This window comes from Empidonax traillii, unplaced genomic scaffold, assembly GCF_003031625.1.
Source record: "Empidonax traillii isolate 1590-97213 ecotype Southwest subspecies unplaced genomic scaffold, ASM303162v1 scaffold1825:size107166, whole genome shotgun sequence".
Taxonomy (NCBI): domain Eukaryota; kingdom Metazoa; phylum Chordata; class Aves; order Passeriformes; family Tyrannidae; genus Empidonax; species Empidonax traillii.
Genome location: NW_020957018.1, coordinates 1 through 19184, shown reverse-complemented (window position 1 = coordinate 19184; position 19184 = coordinate 1). Strand labels below are relative to the sequence as shown.

General features: G+C 47.0%; 1 protein-coding gene across 2 annotated transcripts in view; it reads left to right on the top strand.

Moving 5' to 3' along the window:
• VIPR1 (vasoactive intestinal peptide receptor 1) overlaps nucleotides 1-19178 on the top strand; it is a 67015-nt gene extending 47837 nt beyond the window's left edge. For both annotated transcript variants that reach the window (XM_027908737.1, XM_027908736.1), the window contains 7 exons: nucleotides 3460-3613; nucleotides 6106-6166; nucleotides 8561-8630; nucleotides 11499-11590; nucleotides 15890-16019; nucleotides 17141-17182; nucleotides 18587-19178. In XM_027908737.1, coding sequence (XP_027764538.1) covers nucleotides 3460-3613; nucleotides 6106-6166; nucleotides 8561-8630; nucleotides 11499-11590; nucleotides 15890-16019; nucleotides 17141-17182; nucleotides 18587-18778 — 741 coding nt within the window. In that variant the 3' untranslated portion in view covers nucleotides 18779-19178. The remainder of the gene's footprint in view (nucleotides 1-3459; nucleotides 3614-6105; nucleotides 6167-8560; nucleotides 8631-11498; nucleotides 11591-15889; nucleotides 16020-17140; nucleotides 17183-18586) is intronic.
• Nucleotides 19179-19184: the final 6 nt, after the last annotated feature.

Genomic DNA, 19184 nt, shown 5'->3' with positions numbered 1-19184 from the left:
ATAGATTTATCCATATTTTCTTTTATGCTGCCCAGAAGACACGACCTGTGGGAAGGAAGGGCTGCTGAGTGACTCAGCCGCTCCTGCCCCCAGCAAGAGCTCATCTTGCCCCAGCCTGCTCAGAGAGACTCATTTACAAGCTGTTTATCGATCCCACTCCTGATCCTATTGCTGACACACCCCTGGAGGATTGGGGAGCGCTGGGCAGGCAGTGCCTGCTTTGCAGATGCTGAAATTAAGGTTTTCCAGCACGGGACAAACCCAAACCTGCATCTCCACAACTGTAGGTCCATTTTGGACACTCCTCTTGGAGATGTAACTAAAGGAAAGGGAAAGGGAAAATGGGAAAAGAGAAAGGGAAAATGGGGAAAGGGAAAGAAGGAAAAGGGAAAGGAAAAAGAAAGAAAAAAAAGAAAAAGAAAAAATAAAAAGAGAAAAAAAAGAAAAGAAAGAAGAAAAAGAGAAAAGAAAAAGGAAAAAAGGGGAAAAAAGAAACAAGGAAAAGAAAATGAAAAAGAAAGAGAAAAAGAAAAGGAAAAAGAAAAAAATAGAAAGAAAAGGAAAAGAGAACAGGAAAAAGGAAAAGGAAAGAAAAAGGCCCATGTCTAATACAGTTCCAAAGAGGGGAAGAAGAGGGAAGCCACTTGGGTGGATGTGCCATCCACAAAGCCAAGGAAAACCATCTTGTGCCACATCCCACGTGGACATGAGCAGGGCAAGGTCCCTGAAGCAAAAACAGGGAAATAAGCTGTTGTAAATGAGACAGTGGAAGGGAGAGGGTAGGAAAAAGCAGCAAAGTAATGCAGCTATTCCTGCTGAAAATGTCTGTTCCAAAAATAGTCTGTGTTAGTCTTTCAATACCGACACATCATGAGTTCTGCTCTTCATGAAAAAAAAAAGCCCTTCAGTGAGCTGTAATGGCTCATCTCTGCCCAGTGTCTGTCATCTAAAGGGTAAAACATCTTACATAAACATGGATTTTATTTGCCAGCACTACAACAGCCTCTCTGAGGCTGAATCTAATCAATCAGGCAGGCAGAGACCCATTACCATGGGCTGCCTGTAATAAGGTCTCTCAAAAGCCAGGAAGGGCTGTTTTCCAAATGTGTCTCTGAGTTGGATGTCAAAGAGGATTCAACAGGGCAAGTGCATCTCTCATAGAAATATCTGGTGTGGTTTAATTTCACCCACTTCAGGCAATAGTGGCAAAGCCAGGCAGCAAAAAAAAAATATCATTATTTAATTTTAAAGATAGGACAGTGCCTCCAGCTCTGTTCCAGGTCCAGCTCTGCAGAACATCCCCCTGCTGCAAGATGTGCTCAAAATGGTCCACAAAAATAGCTTTTCTCCAGGTAAACCCCAAAATTCCAGGGGTGGTAGCAGCTGCTCAAACAGGCAAACATCCCTCAGCAAGGAGCAAAGGGTTGATCTGCTGCAGGTCCCTCAGAGAAGAAGATGCCAAAACCCAAATGCTGCCCATGGGGATAGAAGAATAAAACCATGGAATAATTAACACTGGAAAGACCTCTGATATCAGCAAGTCCAGCTGCTGGCCATGACCCACCTCAGGTCTGTAACAATCCACCACCATTTCAGGGGAGAAAGTAGGGCCAGAGAAAACCACAGAAGCAAAAGGTTGCCAATAATGGGAGAAGAGGTGATGGATTTAGGCTGAGTTCAGCACACCTCCCTCTCTGGACAGTGAAGTCAGGCTGCAAATCCCTTCCTGAGAGTCTGTGCTGGGTAGAAATCACTATTTGTGAGCACCTTTTCCTTGTCCTGTGAAGTCCTGCAGTTCCTTGTGATGTCCCCAGTGTCACACACCGACAGGTGATTTGGAGTGGCAACTGGTGGCACCAAGAAGACACTTTCCACACATGCCTTTTTCACCAGTGTGTTTCACAGCAGCTGCTTTCAAGCAGGAGAGGGGGAAGTGGGAGATTGTCACTGGTACAAGTCAATTATTGCTCTAAATTCAACATCTTGCACGTGCAGAGCACCAGGGAAGAGCCACTAAACAGTAAGTTCTGGCAGTCAGGTTCTCCTGAAGATTGTTATCCCAGCAGACTCAGGTTCTCCTGCAGGTTGTTATCCCAGCAGGCTCGCTGAAGGCAACAGGGCTTCTGCTGAGTCAGCATCTCAGTGATGCAACTGGTGACCTCCTGTAAGGCTGCAGCTGAAAAGACCTGGATTCTTCACATGCTGGGGCAATAACCAGCTCTGGAATGCTCCTTAGGGCAGCTGATTTCTGCCTTCAGGTGTTTTTTTCACAGTAGGTTTGGCCCCTAAGTGTCAGAAATTTCCCTTTTTATTTAGTTCTTTTGTGAGGGAACTCTTCCCACTCCCCTGGGCTGCAGTGAAGTCTCCACATGGCAAGTTGCTGTGTTTAATTATTCATTTCCTGAAGAAAAACAATGCACCTTCCCTCTTCCAATCTCTCCCTTTCTAGTGCAATCAAATGTGTTCATGCTTGTGTGTGTTTATCCTCTACTTTAAATATATATATATATATATATATATAAATCTCCCTGTCCTTCTTTTCCTAACTTTTCCTAACTTTTCCTAACTTTTCTTAACTGAGGAGCATTTTTTTGCAACTTGGCTTTCTTCAAACTCCTATCTCATACCAGGCCACGGAGTGATTAAAACTGGACTTATTTTTTGATTTGTCTTTTTTGGGGGAGGTTTTGTTGTTGGCATTTTGGGTTTGGGTTTTGTTTGGTGTTTGTTTTTTTTTTTTATCCTGGGGATCATTTCTTTGGGTTTAAGGAGCCAGGTAACAGTAGCAGGCAGCCCCACTGAGGATGATGAGGGGACCATGATGACCCAGCCCATGATGTCATTCCTCAAGATCACAAAATCAGAGAATATCCTGAGTTGGAAGGGACCCCCAAGAATCATGGACTCCACAACTCCTGGCCCTGCACAGGACACCCCAAAACTCACACCAGGTGCCTGAGAGTGTTGTAAAACCACTTCTGCAACTCTGGCAGGTTTGGGGCCGTGACCAAGCTGACTGAGTTGATCCCAGCTCGAGGCTGTGCCTTTTTAGAAGGCTCTTCTGGCATCCACTCCAAACCAGCTTCCCACAGATGTGCATCCAAAACTTCCAGAGAACAACACTGAGCTGTTTGGGACCGTGGCCCATCCATTTGTCAGCAGGGTTTCCAAGCCTGAGTGCATTCCCAGGTCCATCAAACAGCACCCAGACCTGAGCTGGCTCCCAAGGATTCCGCACTCTCCACGCAGAGATTAACATGTGTCAACCATGTCCACCCCAAAAAAGCTTTGGAGGGCTTTTGGCTTTTCACCACGGAACTCATTCCAAAAGGAACTTCAGGTTCTGCCCAAAGCAATCCCAAAGACACACACACAGAGCAAGGTGTGAGTGGTAATTTGGTGTCACTGCTCCGGGAACGTGCTGCAGTTCACCACTCTTCCTTTCTTCTTCTCTTCCAGGTAGGCTGCAAAGCCATGATGGTTTTCTTCCAGTACTGTGTCATGGCCAACTTCTTCTGGCTGCTGGTGGAGGGGCTGTACCTTCACACCCTGCTGGTCATCTCCTTCTTCTCGGAGAGGAAGTACTTCTGGTGGTACATCCTGATCGGCTGGGGTACGCGTCTGCCCTGAGCGGAGTTTTTAATCCACAAACCCGGGGGCTCAGGTGGGGCAGAGGTGTGGTGGACAGTCCTGAGAAGGACTTGGGGTCGCTGGTGGGTGAGAGGCTGGACAAGGAGCTGGTGGATGTGCCCTGACTGCCCAGAAAACTGGGATGTCCTGGGATGCGTCGAAAGGATCGTGACCAGCAGGTTCACGATCTGTGAACGTGCTGTTCTGCTCTGGTGAGCCCCCAATTGCAGAGCTGCCTCCAGCTCTGAGGCCCCCAACATGAGGAGGAGATGGAGCTGCTGGAGCAAGTCCAGAGGAGGCCAAGAAGGTGCTCTGAGAGCTGGAACCAGGCTGGGAGAGCTGGGAATTCACCTGGAGAAGAGAAGGCTCCAGGGAAACCTTAGAGCCCCTTGCAGGGCCTAAAGGGGCTCCAGGAGAGCTGGAGAGGGACTGGGGACAAGGCATGGAGGGACAGGACAAGGGGTTATGGCTTCAAACTGAAATAGAGTATATTTAGATGAGATATTAGGAAGAAATCCTTCCTTGTGAAGGTGGGCAGGCCCTGGCACAGGTTGCCCAGAGAAGCTGTGGCTGCCCCTGGATCCCTGGAAGTGTCCAAGGCCAGGCTGGACGAGGCTTGGAGCATCCTGGGTTAGGGGGTTGGAGCTGGATGAGCTTTAGGGTCCCTTCCAACCCAAACCATTCCAGGATCCCATATGTGCTACCTTGCTGCCAAGGATTTCCTGCAGCCAGGAGCAAGATCAAGTGATGTCCAGAGGGGTTTTACTGAATTCAGGCCAGACAGCTATCCTGGGATTCCCATCACCTGAGTGCCAGTGCTGATAACCCTCTGCTTCTTGCATTTGGGATTTTTCCAGCTTTAATGCAAAAATCCGGTCTTGAACACATTAAAATAAAATAAAATGAAATAAAATGAAATAAAATAAAATAAAATAAAATAAAATAAAAATAAAGTAAAACAAAATAAAACAAAGAAATAAAAGAATTCTGTGAAACGGAATGGAATAAAATACAATGAGAAAATGCCAAGGAAGACAGAATTAAGCTCTTCACAAAGCAACTCACAGCTGAATTGTTAACCTGTGCAAACTAATCCTACCAGATCAGCTTCTTTTCTTTCTCCAGAAAGAACTCAGAGGGGTTTTTTTTGCCTTTAATTCCATTTAATTGAAGATTTATGTTTAAGTAAGCAAATAGTTTTCTACTGAATGCTCTCAGTAGCTAAAATTGAGGAATAACAAGAGTTGGGAAGAACCTCGAAAAGATTAAATAAAATCGTGTCACATCCAGGGACACATCTGGACCCAGGATTTGATCAATCAGCCATGGAGTAACTTCCATTGGAAGTGACAGGAGTTATGCTTGGGTTCACACCACAAAAAAGAGGGACAGCTCTCTGGGCTGGAAGCACAAGAAGGGATGACGTTGGCATGCCTTGATTTAGAGGCAGATAATCAGGTCAGACCCTCTTTAAACCTGCCTTGTGCGTGGATATCCTTTATTTCGGCACCTTGGAGCTGCAGGTTTTAAAGAGAAATGAATAAAAGTAATGATTTTAAATCAGAGATAGCTTATTTCACTCATAATGTGTTCTGAGGTTGCTTGAGTGAAGAAGGGCAACTCCAGGGAATGGCTTGAGGGATCTTTTGGTCTTTTAGTCATCCATCATTTGCAAGAGCATCAGTGATGGGCCTGAAATGGATTATGCATGAATTAATAATTTGGATGCACTAATTACATTTCTTAGTGGTTTTATTGCCATTGCACCCGGAAATCGCTGGTAATAAACCCCACACAAGCTGTGAGTGACACAGAGCAAAGTGACACGTCCTTCCTGAAGTATTTCCAACCTAAATCTAGTCCAAGACAAGAGACAGGGAAAAGAGGGAGCACTCTGATGGAGCAAGAGCACCTCAGTCCTGCAGAAGATCATGGAGTGAGGAGCTGAGGCAGGTTCATCTGGCATGTGAACTTGTCACTGCAGGAACCCTCTGTGGTCAGTGGAAATCCAGGGAAAAACAGTCAAGGGATATTTCAGATTTCTTGTCCTGGAGCAAACATCTGAAGTGGCTCAGTGACCTGAGTGTCATATTTCTCCTCGTTGATGCTACAGAGAGCTTGTGGTGGCTGCCTTGGATACAGGTGTCCACACTGGAAATGCCTGAAGGGATCCCTGTTCCTTGCAGTTCACCATCTGAAGTCCTTTTTTTAGGCATTGCTGCGACAGGAATTTTAAGTGCTGGGGAGCAGTTACAGGAAACTCATCTTACAGGGTCGATGGGAGAGGAAGGCAACAGGTTGTTTGTTTGGCCTGTGGGCATTAAAGAGGTGGGGCATTTGCCCAGTCCTGAGGGAAGGCATCACCTCAGTCCCTCCCTCACCTCAGGAGAGATGGAGAGAGAGAGAGAGGGACAAGAGCCCTGAGGACACTGAGAATGATTTCTGACAGTAACACCACCTCTTTTCTCTTGCCAGGTGCCCCCTCTGTGTTCATCACTGCTTGGACCATTGTCAGGATTTACTTCTTTGATGTTGGGTAAGCCTGTGGACTCGGTTCTCTTTCCTTTATGATTCTTCCTCCCTTCCTCTCCCAGGAAAGCCCTGCAGCTTTAGGAAGCCACCATCCCAGCAGTCAGAGCAGAGCAGAGCAGAGCAGAGGGTCTCCCCTGCCACCACGAACCAAGAAATGCTCCAAGGTCTCCCTGAAGACACACATTTTATGTCAGCTTAGACCAGTCACCCACCCTCTTTGCTTCCCCATCCCTTGGTCAGGGTATTTGCAGGGAATCTGTGAGCAGCCCCCTGATGTTTTCATTTGGCCCAGTTGTAGATGTCAGTTTGATGCTGAAGTCGAGTGAGCCCTACCAGAAATTTTCACTGCTCGGAGCAGAGCTTTTGCATCCTGCAAAAACATGAAGCAGATGCTCAATAAACACACCTTTTACCTCTCCCACAGAAAAGTCTAAAACCTCTTTTTTTTTTTTTTTCTTTTCTTTTCCCAAGCAGATTTTAGGATCTGTTCTTCATCCTCTTTAACCTTGCAGCAGCCTTTGATATTTTAGATAAGAAGCAGGTAGGATACAGCCAAGAAAACGAGGCAGATAGCAGAGTTATCCAAGGATATATGAAAGCAAAATGGATTTGATTCTGCAATCCTCCTCCTTGCTTTTATTCAAGCAGTCAAGAGCTACAGTAATTGGAAAGGTTTTTAGGGGAAAACACTCCAGAGAGTTACAGAATCGGGTGCTTGTTCTGCCCTCACTGTGCATGCCCTCACTTCTTGCATTTGCATCCCACAGCTAATTCCATTTTCTCCCTCTCCAAGTGTGTCCTGATTTGCCCTTTTTTCGGTTGGGGAAGGATTTCTCATTGCATTTTTGATTTATAGTCATGCTCACACATTTCCTGAGGGCCACTCACTTCCTTTGTGCTTTCACTCTCCCTGCATAAAACTGACCTTATTTCCTCTGTTAATAAACAGCCTCCACAATGAGATAGAGACAGGGGGATTTAACCATTCTGGGTGCCATTGCTTCTTGCTGTACATTCTCACTCAGCTCCAGCAATTCTTAATAAAAATACAGCCTTATTTGCATTTTCTGGAGGCTTTAAAGCTCTGCATTTTTGTGCCAAGCAAAACAAGGTGAATTTACAGGATATGCTAATACCTAACATAGATTATTCTTTCCATACCAGAGTTACCTACAGAGAGAAATTACAGGAAGTTAATCCAGATGAAATAAACTCATTATGTCAGATCAGTTAAACAACATTAAGCCTCCGTTCAAACATTTTAACTCCAAATTAAAATGACCTCCATTCAGACCGTCTGAATTTATTTTAAAAATGGAGTGCACTAGACATAATTAGGGCCACTTTAACTCTGAATGAGAGGGCAGAAGGCACCTGACTGTCAGCATCTGTGTGTGAGAAATTTGTTTCATCTCCTTTTAGAGTTAGTGGAGATTGAGTCAGTGGAGTCCATGGAGTGCAATCTTTATTCATTCTAGAGCTGCTGCCTAAAATAGGTCTCAGAACTGTGCCCCAAAAAACGCCTCTGCTTATCTGCTGTTGCCTGCACTGTCAAAATTCTGAATTAGAAGAGCTGAATCCAGGTGGAATCGTCTCCAGGAGGCTCCACTGATCTATGAAGGCAGCCCAATTCCCGGGAATGCTTTCCTAAAAATGCGCCTTCCACCGCCCGACCCAGGTCTGCAGATAAATGTGTCCCGAGCAATATTAGTCATTTCCACATCATTCCCCTCCTGCCCTTTCCTTGTTGGCTTTAAAATACAGTTCCAGGTGAGTGGAGCTGTGTGCAGACACAACTTGGGGATGAAATAAATCCCATCCTGGACCCAGTGGACTTTTCTGAGCGGATCCACAGCTCAGATGCAGGTGGATTTAGTGGCACTGATCCCGCCACTGGCTGTTATCTTTTTTGGAAGGACGTGGTTGGGTTTGTTTCTGGTGGTGCCAGTTGCTCTCTTAAGATGCTCCACCATCCTGGAGGATGGTGGAGCATCTTCAGAGAGCAACTGGCACCATTAGGATGGTGGAGAGCACTGGAGACCTGATGGATCTGTGGGTTTGGCAGCATTTCCTTGGAGCAGAGCTCAGTGTAGAAGAAATTCAGATCACCATCCTCTCCCATTTTCACCCTGCAGAACATCTTCCAGCCTATCCCATTTCCAAAAAAAAGGGCTCTCAGGATTGTGTCTGGGGCAACTGGTGCCTGCCAGTGCTCAGAGCCTCTGCAAAACAAGTCTTTGGCCATTCCCAGTTTGTGCACACAAGGATTAGTCCTAAAAATCCAGCCTAGATATCCTTAGATTTTAGGGAAACCTGAGAGGTTACATATCTTGCTTCCTCGCTGTGCTTCAAGTTTTAAGTCTGGTTTTGTTTCTTTTTTTTTTTTTTTTTTTTTTAGGTGCTGGGAGGAAATAGTGGAATCCCCATTCTGGTGGATCATTAAAACTCCTATTTTGGTGTCTATTTTGGTAAAGTATCAGCACATTCCGCTGGCTGCAAAGCCACCTTTAGTCCCTAGTGGTGGTGGGAGGAGGTTGAAGGGGTGTTGAGAAGTCTTCTGTAAATGCCTGTGGAAGATGCACTGGCAGGTTAAATCCCACTGCACCTTGCACATCTGTCTTAGGACGAGGGAAAAACTCTCCAGACAAACACTTTTACCTTTAGCATTGACCATGGAATGGTTTGAGTGACTGGGCCACCGAGGTGGGGCCCATTTGATGTGGGCTCTGACCCCTCCATCTCCTGCTTGCCCTGGGCACTCTGGCTGTGCAGCCAGAGGAGGTTGAGGGAACGTGGTTGGAGCTCCAGGAAAAGCTCATTTTGCCTCATGAATCAGTGGGGGTGTGAATTCAACCTGATGAGAGGGGTTTGGTTTTCTCTGAGCTGACCAGGATGACTCCTCCAGTTGCCGATGTCAACACCAAGAAGTGAAATGAGATGAGAGATGAGTCCCACCATAAATTTCTCGATAAAAAAAGGGGTTTGATGAATTCCCCTGGGGGGCATTTGCCTCTTTTTATAGCCCCCAGGGCAGAGCTGGATCCCAGCTGTGTGTTTTTAAAGCCAGTTCTCAAGAGGCTGGGCTGATTTCCAGAAAAATCAGCAGAAGTGTCTGATTTTAACTCTCTGGAGGTGATCAATTCTGACCACAGAAACCAGGACGCTTCTGAGGAGCTCAGTCCTCCCATCCTTGCTGAGCATTATGTGTTTCCTCTGTCAGGTATCGGGCCAAGCCTTAAAATCAAATGAGTTAAACTGAGCTCTGAGTTTTCTTAAACGAAGGCAAAAATGTGTGAAGGGAATACAGAAAAAAAAAAAAAAAAGCAACAATCTTTCCTTAGAACATTTATTCTTCTTATTCCACGTGCATCATGACCTTTACAAGAAGATTTATTTTATTTTTTTTCTGTAGCATTTGTCGTGCAGGGATTCAAAACTGCAACGATTTGAATAATGACATTTTACTCTGTTTACCTCGCTGAAAAGAAATACAGTACTTGGATGACACATCTCAAAATATTTATGTCATCACAGCGAGCTATAGATAGTACTTTCCCTTTCCTGAGATAAGCCTTCAGTCAAAAAATACACCCTATTATTCTCTTTGGATCAGTGAGTTCGTATTTGCTTTTGGCCAGTAAATCATTTCCTCCTTGCCAAACAAAAAGTTTACCCAGCAGTTCCTGATTCTTCTGCTGCAGATATCCCATAAATCTGTCCCAGAGGAAAGGCATGATAACCACCAGCTGATGAACAGCAGGTTTCTCCTGGGACTAATGCAAGATTTGCTCCATATCCGTGGGAATCAAGTGTAAGGCTCCATGTAAGGAAGAAGTGCATATCCAAGATATACAAGATATTTAAGATACATAACATATATCTTATATACAAGGTATTATACACTGGGAACATATCAAGTACCTCTGATTAGGCTGAAAAATAAATTAAAATACTTCTCCAGCATCCTGACATCCATATGTGCTACCATGGAATGCTAAGGTTGTGTTTCCCACTCCACCTTATTAACCACTGCCCATGGTTGCTCTTGAACCCTCCAAGCCAGCATTTAATGCTCCATTCTTACCTTCAGTGCTGCAGCCATCAGTGCTCATTAGGGTAATTGATCTAGATAACGATGTTTTGAACTCATAAATTTTACTTGCCACCAAGTCAGACACAAAGCATTTCCACGAGCAAATAAATACCAGCAGAAAACAAAGATAAATGGCTCAGGATAGATAAAAAGTGATTAAGCCATGCATCCAAGAAATACTGTTAATTTCCAATTACTCATAGCCTTTGTAAAAACAGTGAGTGTCTAATTGAGAGATGTGCTTCAGTCTATTTTATTCACCTTATTGTTGAGATGAATGCAGGAATTGCTGGGGGAAATGTTACAGTCTGGTTAATCAGATTGGCTGGTTAACACAATCCCTTTCCAGCTGCTGAGCCTCTGAAAATCAGAGTCATTTGTGCATTCACTAACCATGAAAGGATAAAGAAAGGGGCTGTGGCCAAACTAAAACTAAACTAAGTCCCCAGAAATTTATCACTGCTTTTCTGTTTTCTGAGTTGCGTGAATAACAGGATGATTTGATGGATGAGACCTCACAAATGCAAACAGAGTTGCATTCAGTCCATGCCATCTACTACATTCCATTGGGAAAATCCCATTCCTGGCTCTACACCTGGCTAATAAAGGGAGGTTAACATTGCTTGAGTGTGTTGGTGGAGCACTTTGAGTGAGAAGGACCCTCAAAAATCCCGGGGTCAGCTCCCAGTCCAACGTCCTAGCGGGGGGGACGTTTCCCGCTGTATCCACAAGGTCTCTCCCATGCTGTGCAAGTTCTCCACCCTCTCCCAGGGTGGGAAATATGGCCCAGAGCATTGAGTAGAGTGGGGTGGGTACTGCTCTGTGTTTTGTTTTGGTCTCCTTGGCTCGGTCTCTGACGTGCTCGGCAGCCGGTCCCCATGTCGGCGTCTCCCGAGGCCTTTGACATCCGTCGCTCGGCTCATTCCCAAGGCTCTTTCCCCAGCCCGGCGCCGGCCAGGACGTCGTGCCTAGCTGTGCTCTATGGGCTTGACATCATCATACTTGGGATGTATGACACGAAGTCCCAAGCAGGCTGATGTCAGGCCCAAGATGCCATCCTGTGTCCGTTTACTTTGGGCGCCCTGCTCGTGGCTGCTTAACCACAGCTTGTTCCGTGGCAAAAACGTGGCAGTGGAAGGAATTCCCCTCTGATGATGGGCTCTGCTCACCAGGGAAACATAACTAATGTTTTGCCTCTCTCTCTCTCTCTCTGTCTGTGTTCCCTTTCCTCCCATCCTGGCAGGTGAACTTCATCCTCTTCATCTGCATCATCCGCATCTTGGTGCAGAAGTTGCATTCCCCGGACGTCGGGCACAACGAAACCAGCCAATATTCGTAAGTCCTGGGCTCCTTCTACCATGTCCTCTGTTTTTTTTGGGAAACCTGTTTCACTGTTAGTTCATTATTGCATCACGATTCACTGTGGTTCACTATTGTGTCTGCCTGCACTGATCAGAATCAATTAATTGTTAATTGATTAAAGCTGATCAGAAAGCAGGAAACGGAGCATTTTCTAAAACAGCTGGACTGGTTTAATGTCAGTTTGAGGCAGGTGAGAAGGCCTTCTCCTGGGATTAGTGATGAAGTGAGAGCAACAATAATGATCATGAGGCAGAAAAAGTTCTTTCTTTGCATCTTTAATATTTAGTGGATTCTGAAGGCAGAGGAACCCTGAGGGACAACAAAGAGTTGCTGTACTCAGTGTATGGGCTTTTTTTTTTTTTTCTCATGACTCTCAGGTCCCTTTTTCAAAGAAGGAGAGGTCTAGAAAATTAGTCCATTCAGTAGAATCTGTGGCAGATTTTTCTTATCCCAAAGCAGACCTCTGAACTAGATTGGATTATTTCAATGCACTTCTCTTCAGTGTTGAGAAGGATAACTGTCTCAGAAGATTGGCTTGACTTAATGCTTTTATTCCAGGGATATAAAGTTGACCTTAACGGGGATTTTTATCATGAACAACATGCCAGTGAGATCAAAATCTGTCTCAGTGGCCTAGGCTGGTGTTAGTTGTAGAATTATAAGAGTGAAAAAAAAAAAATCCATCTCCATGGACTTGTTCTGGCTTCAGTGCAAACAAGACAAAAGTTCAGACCAGCTTATTTTTGACTCTTGCCACTGTCCTGGCTCGGCTTTTCAACTATCTTGGATATTTATTAAACGTTTCCTTGAAGAGAACCAAAATGAGAAAGGTCCTGTTTCTACACAGTCACTGCTCATAAATCTGCACTTTTGGGTACCCTGAAGAACCTGAGCTCAGTTCAGCTTTCTGCAAGATGGAAAACAATAACAGCCTGCTCCTTAAACGCTGCCCAGCCATGACACTGAGCCTGTCACTAGTGATGGTAAATTATTCATTTCATCTGCCTCGAGAGATTCTCTGATTTATGAAAGAAAAGGCCAGAGTTTGACCTTAACTTCTCCCTGCAGCAGCCAAAGCCAATTACCTCTGTTTTTGTCATCTCAGCAGTCCAATATTACCAACCCTGGGCCTTTTATCCCCCTATTTTTTTGTACTTCCAATTCGGATGTTGCACCTTTGCACCCCGGGATTGTGACGGCTCTGGCCAGGTGTGGAGATTAAATCAGCATATTGAAATATGTTCTGAGCAGCATCCTGGAGCTTTTGGGTTCAGGGCACATTTTCCAGTGAAGGGGGCAGTGAAATTTTCCCGGGAAAGCTCCTTTTGCCTCGTAAACAAACGTGGCACAGCAGTAAAGCAGAGTCTTCCCCTCACCCACCTGCCCAACAGGAGGTGCTGCTGAAGTACAGCTGAGCTTCCCATCTGCAGCCCCTCACCTCCCTTCCCCACCTCAGTTCCATCAGGGAATGACATCAGTTGCTCACTTCACAGAACCACAGAATCCCAGAGTGGTTTAGGTTGGAAGGGGCCTTCAAGCTCATCCAGTGTGATTCTGTTTGGGTTCCTCCTGCCAAGCCTGATATAAATCTATTTTGAACTAACAGCATCCTGGATATCCCATTTGCATTCTCCCCCCTTCTGTTGTTTGTTTTATATTGTTTATCTTCTAAAAGCACGCTGACATGTTGACAGCATTGTTCAAATTCCAAGGAATTTCAGTGTAGCTGCAGGCTGGAAGTTCAGGTGCACTGCTGACTCTCTTATTAAAGCTCCAGACAGGGAACTGGGCTTTCAGGTATCGGAAACTGTGAAAACAAGACTCCCAAAGCAGTTTTCTGGAAGTGGCAGAGGCACGTGCAGTAGTGGGACAGCAAAATTTCAGGCAAAGAGATTTTGTTTTCTACAACAGGAAACTTGAGTAAAGTTCACCTCTTCCCATTCTCTACGTGCTCGTAGATCAGTGTTGTCATCAAAGTTTTCTGGGTAGCTTTTCCATGATAATTTCAAGGAGCATGACTAAAATGTCCCAATGCCCACTGCCAAGGAGAGGAGTAGGTTCCATGCAGGCTGATGGACACGTGTTTTCCCCAAATTACCTGTCAGCATGTATATCTGTCAGAGAGGGAGGGTCTAAGACGTTCTGGGAATGAGATTTGTGAGTTTTTTGTGAATCCATGGCTTCCAGCAGGAAGATTTAACCAGCTGGAAGTTCTGCCTCCTGCACATCCAGGCTTTATCTTCCTGGGAGAAATTACACCCTGAGTGGGGAGGATGATTTTCCTCTTTGCAGTGTTTGGGGGGGGAATCTTTTAAATGTGACAGTGCTGGACCACAGAGCCCTTGCCCTGGTGCCAAACTGAGATCTGAAACGTCCCTCAGTGTCTGGAGAAGGAAGAGATTGGCCTGGGGGGTTGTGCAAATTAGGGGAAGGGCCTCAAGTTTTGGCATTTATGTCCTTTTCGTTGCCTCAGTGCATCCAGAAGGGGAAATGTTGTAACTGAGGCCCCAATGTTGTCTGCAAAGATCAATTTATCTGATCCTCTGGAGGTTGAAAACAGCATCTCTATCAATATGGTACACAAAGGTAGGGTCTCATCATCTCCTCCAGGCTAACTGTTCCTCAGAGGTTGGAGAGAGAGGAGAAAAATCCGACAGAAATATTCACTGAGCTGTGATCTGCTTAGAAAATGAGTTGCTTTCTCCTATATTTGGAGCTGGGGGCATTAGAGCTTGATCATCCTGGCCAGAGCTGCTGCTGAGAGTGAGGAACTTGGGACACTGATGGTCACCAAAGGCAGTGGCAGTGCCCTGGCAGAGCAAGAACCTCCAGGAGAACTCAGATTTTGGATCTACTCACCGTGAGCAGGGATGTGCCTGCTGGGGAGGGATGAGGGAAAGGCAAATTCCTGTGAAGTCCCCTCAGCTCCCTACGGGCACTGATGTTGCCTGGGATGAGTTGCACCCAGCAGGTATTCCCTGGGGAGCCACGGCCTCCAAAACCAGCCCTAGTGCCGAGCTGTCTTTGGGCCAGGCCCAGGGAAAGCTGGAAAGGTCTGCTGGGAGCTGCAGGGACGGGCATCATCTGCACAAAGCTGGCACATTAACCCTCCCACGGGGGCTGCTGCAGATGGCAAATAAATGAAGATGGTCTGAGAGGAGTGAGCCTGATGAGGCTTTGGAGGTGAAGGGTTTGCAGGTGGAAGGACAAGTATTTCCAGCATCCTCTCCTTAGCTTCGTTTCCTCCAGGAACCTCTGAGAGAGATGGAGGCGCCACGGGATGCGGGTGACCAAGGGAGCCAAAACCCCCACAAGCACCCTTAGACTCCTGATTTCATTTTATTTCGGTCAGCTATTTTTTAATAATGATTAGATTTAATAAATTATCATCTCCTCCTAATTAGGCCTCTGATTACCCAGGCTGATACCATCAAGCACTAATACTGCTCATCCCCCTCCTTTGGAGACATTCATTGTGCAATAGCCTGTCATTATTCCCAGCTAAACATACCATTTCTCTCCCAGAAGCTGTAATTTTCAGCAATCTCCCAAGCAAACAAAGACAGTGCTAGATGATGATTTAGCTGGTAGAGATGAGGAAAAAAAAAAAAGATCTCTGGTGGGAGGGGAAGAAGGGAGAAGGGAGGAAGAAATACCTCCAGTGGAGCTGCTAGGAATAAAGATGTCACATTTTATGGTGTCGCCACATCTGAAATCACCAGCTGCCTGCAGTCTGAGGAACAAGGAGAAATAATGTAGAGCTGATTGCTCTGCCTTCGCTGGAGCTGTGGATGTAATTATCTGAGAGCTGTTAACGAGCAGGAAATGCTCCCAGCACGGTCCCTGCTTAGTCTGAAGTGCCACATGGTGCTTGTCCCCATCTCAGCATCCATCCCCACCTGTCACTGCATCCCAGCCCAGGTGGGCAGAGGGATCCTGGTGAGGTTGAGCTGGGAGTGGCATCTCCACCCCCCCTGTTTTGCTGTACCCCAGACACTCCACCCCCCTGGGGTGAGGGCAACCTCCTGGTGCTCCCTTGCTCAAGGCTGGGTGTTCCCAGGACCTCGGGGGGAGCGTCCTGAGGACAAACAAAGTCACTTCACATGTAGATCCAGGCTCCATCACCACAATCCAGGCAATCAGCAAGTAGGTCCTGCAGCACATTCGATGTCCAAGGTTTCACAAGGCTCAGGGCTGTAGGATTTCTCATCCTCTTCCCCTTCAGCTCCTCTTCCCTCTCCCCTTCCTGTCTCATGTTTGTCTTTCCAACAGGAGGCTGGCCAAGTCCACGCTGCTGCTGATCCCCCTCTTTGGCATTCACTACATCATGTTTGCTTTCTTCCCTGACAATTTCAAAGCAGAAGTGAAGCTGGTCTTTGAGCTCGTGGTTGGGTCCTTCCAGGTAAGCCACCCCTTTGGGGCCACCACTCAGCCACCAGGTCTGGCAGGAGGGAGAATTGTGATGACAATAAGCAAAAGTGAGCTGCTCTTTCCTGGTCGTGCCCAGTGCAGCTCTTGTACCTTTGGGGACAAAGCTCCTCACTCCAGCATGGCCAGGATGGGAGATAAACTGGAATTCCAGGAGGAGATTCTCCCTCCTCGTTTCAGGCACCTGAAAAGAAAATGGACATCTGTACATTTAGTCACCCTGGGGGTTTATGTGCTTAAGGGGAAAAAAAAAAGTGAGCATCACAGGTCAGTTTATCTAATGTTGACATATTATATGGCAATATAATTGGTTGGAGGGGACTTGGAGCACCCTGGTCTAGTGGAAAGTTGTCCCTGTCCATCTCATGGGGTTTGGAACTAGATGACTTTTAAGGTCTCTTCCAACCCAAACCATTCTACGATTCCACAGCATAAGGTGAGTTAAATCACCTTTGATGGGAGTGTCTTTCTGCCCATCAACAGGAGCCTGGTCTGCCTTCAACCACTTGGCTTGAATGAACTTTCTCGTCTATTCACCAGTCAAGTGCTGCCTGTGGCTGCTGCTCGGGCAGGATCCCAGTTCAGTGGTGTAGGAGACAGTCTCCCCACGAGGATGGATGATGGATGGGGCTGTCCTCCACGTTAGTCCTGCTGAAGTTTGGTTCTCAGACCTTCCCACACACTTCAGTCAGTGTTGGGCCACTAAACTTGACCCCGAGGCTGCACAAAAAGCCCTGATTTAAGTGTTTCCTCCCATTGCTTCTGTCCATTATCAGTTCCAGCCACGTCCTCACAGCCTGGGAGTAGGGTCTGGCTGTCCCCATGTCCCCTGCACGTGCCAGTGGCAAGTTTTATTCAGTGGTGAACGAGTTAATATCCCTCTCTGTAACGTCACCGATTCACATCTGGCACGTGGAAGTGCTCAAAGACCATCAAGATGTGGCACTTGGGGACATGGGTTAGTGGTGACGATGGCAGTGTTGGACTTGATGATCTTAGAGGTCTTTTCCAGCCTTCACAATTCCACGATTCCATGATCCTTCCTTTGAGATCATTGTATTCAGTGCTAAAAGCCTGTTCTCTCCTCTTCCCCAGGGATTCGTGGTGGCCGTTCTGTACTGTTTTCTCAACGGAGAGGTAAGAGCAGCAGTGTTGTTTGGCTCATGTTTGCCAGCTAAATGGACTGAGTGTCCCATTCCCGATGTCACCACGCCGGTGAGAAGCACCCAAGGCAGATCTCTCACTCCAGAAAAAACAGTTCAGCCAGTTTCCCTGACAGTTTTCAGCATAATTAATAAACGTGGCAGGGCTTTTGTGTGCATTGCTGCCTAGTCCACCCTTTAGTCACGAGACAGCATCAGCAGAACCTTCCCCAAACCCTGATCCTAAAGGCCCACCTTCAGCAGGGAAGGATAAATCCCATCTAAGCCCTGCTAAGTGCCTCAGTGAATCCTCCACAGGGCCAGGCCCACTGCTGGGATGGAGCTCATTAGTGCAGTGATATTTTTGTGTCGTCCTCCACCCGCCCATAAGAAGTTCAGCTGATTAAGCCCGCGTTGCAAAGGTTCCCAAGCAGATGTGAGCAGATAACAGGCTCAGAGCTGCTGTCATCTGATGCCCTTCCAGCCCCATAAACAGAGCAAGGGCAGGAAAGCAGCAGCTGTGAGCTGGGTTTGTGCTGCAGCTTCCCAGGGAGAGGAACAGCGTCCAGAATCCCAATTTTCTCCCTGCCATGTGTCCATCAGGCAGAGAGCCCAGCTCCAGCAGAGACCTTTCCCAGTAATCCTACCTGGGACAGGGCAGTGCCACACAAACTCACTGGTGAACCAAAGCCAACAGAGGCATTGATGTGACTTGTTAGGCCCAGGGCAGTGCCAGGTAAACATGTTTCTACCTTGCAGGCACTGAGCTTGCCTTTCCCACCCTCCTAGTCCGGGGATTCTCATGCTGGTAGTGTGCTGTTCCTGTGCTTGCTCAGCCCAGAGCCTCTCAGACGTGGCTGTTATATCTAATTCATAGTTACCTAAAAATTTGGGCTGGAAGGCTGGAGGAGGGGCCAGGGACAGTGGCCAGACTTGTTCAGGATTTGAGTCAGGACAGTGTAAACCAGATCATTTCTGTGAACTCCCCAAGCGGCAACAAGTAGCTTCCATCAAAAGCGCACAGCTTTACAAACAAGCTGTAGTGAAATCATCTCTATTTGGACCAAAAACAGGGCAGTGGAAAAAAAAAAAATCTCAATTATTAAGATTAATTAATTACTCACAAAGTGTAGAGCATGTTGAAGCTGGAGTTAAATATTCTGCCACCTTCGCTGCGTGAATAAGAAATTCCCTGTGCTCACCTTTCTGCTGGAGCTCAGGGATTTCTGATGTCTGGGGTGTTCCCTCTCTTCTATGTGGCTAAAAATCCAGGCCAGGCTGAGTTTAGTGACCTTTATAAAATAATTCGTGGGTGGGTGGGTGGGTGGGTCACCCACGGCTGCTCACGCAACGAAATCAGAGCCGCAGAGAGTGATTTTCCCGTCTCTCCAACGCCCAGGTCCAAGCTGAGCTCAAAAGGAAGTGGCGGAGGTGGCACCTGGAGAGGTTCCTGGGCTCGGACATGAAGTACCACCACCCTTCCTTGGGCAGCAACGGCACCAACTTCAGCACCCAGATCTCCATGCTGACCAAGTGCTCGCCAAAGACTCGCCGCTGCTCCAGCTTCCAGGCCGAGTTCTCCCTGGTGTGACGGGGAGGGGCTCTCTCTCCCAGGCAGGGAGCAATCCAACAGAGACACCGAGAGACTGAGGGACCCCCCCCCCAGGGGGACCAGCGGTGACAAATCCCTGTGAAATGACACGCTCCACGTGAGCCAGCAGAGGACACGCAACTGGAAAAGCCGCCGGCATCCAGGATGGGACCGGACGAGCCGAGAGGCAGAGGAATGTTTTTTCCTCTCCCTCTTTTCAGGCCTCTCACTCCTCAGTTTCGAGCCCTCGAGGGGGGGTTGATAACTCTGAGTAAAGGTCCCAGTGGCTTGAGGAAAGCCTGGGAGATCCTGGTGTGTGGTAAATAATGAAGTACAGGGGGAGGAAGGGAGGGGAGAGCCCGAGAGTCCTTGGGGGCTTTACCGGAACCGGCATCTCTGAAACAGA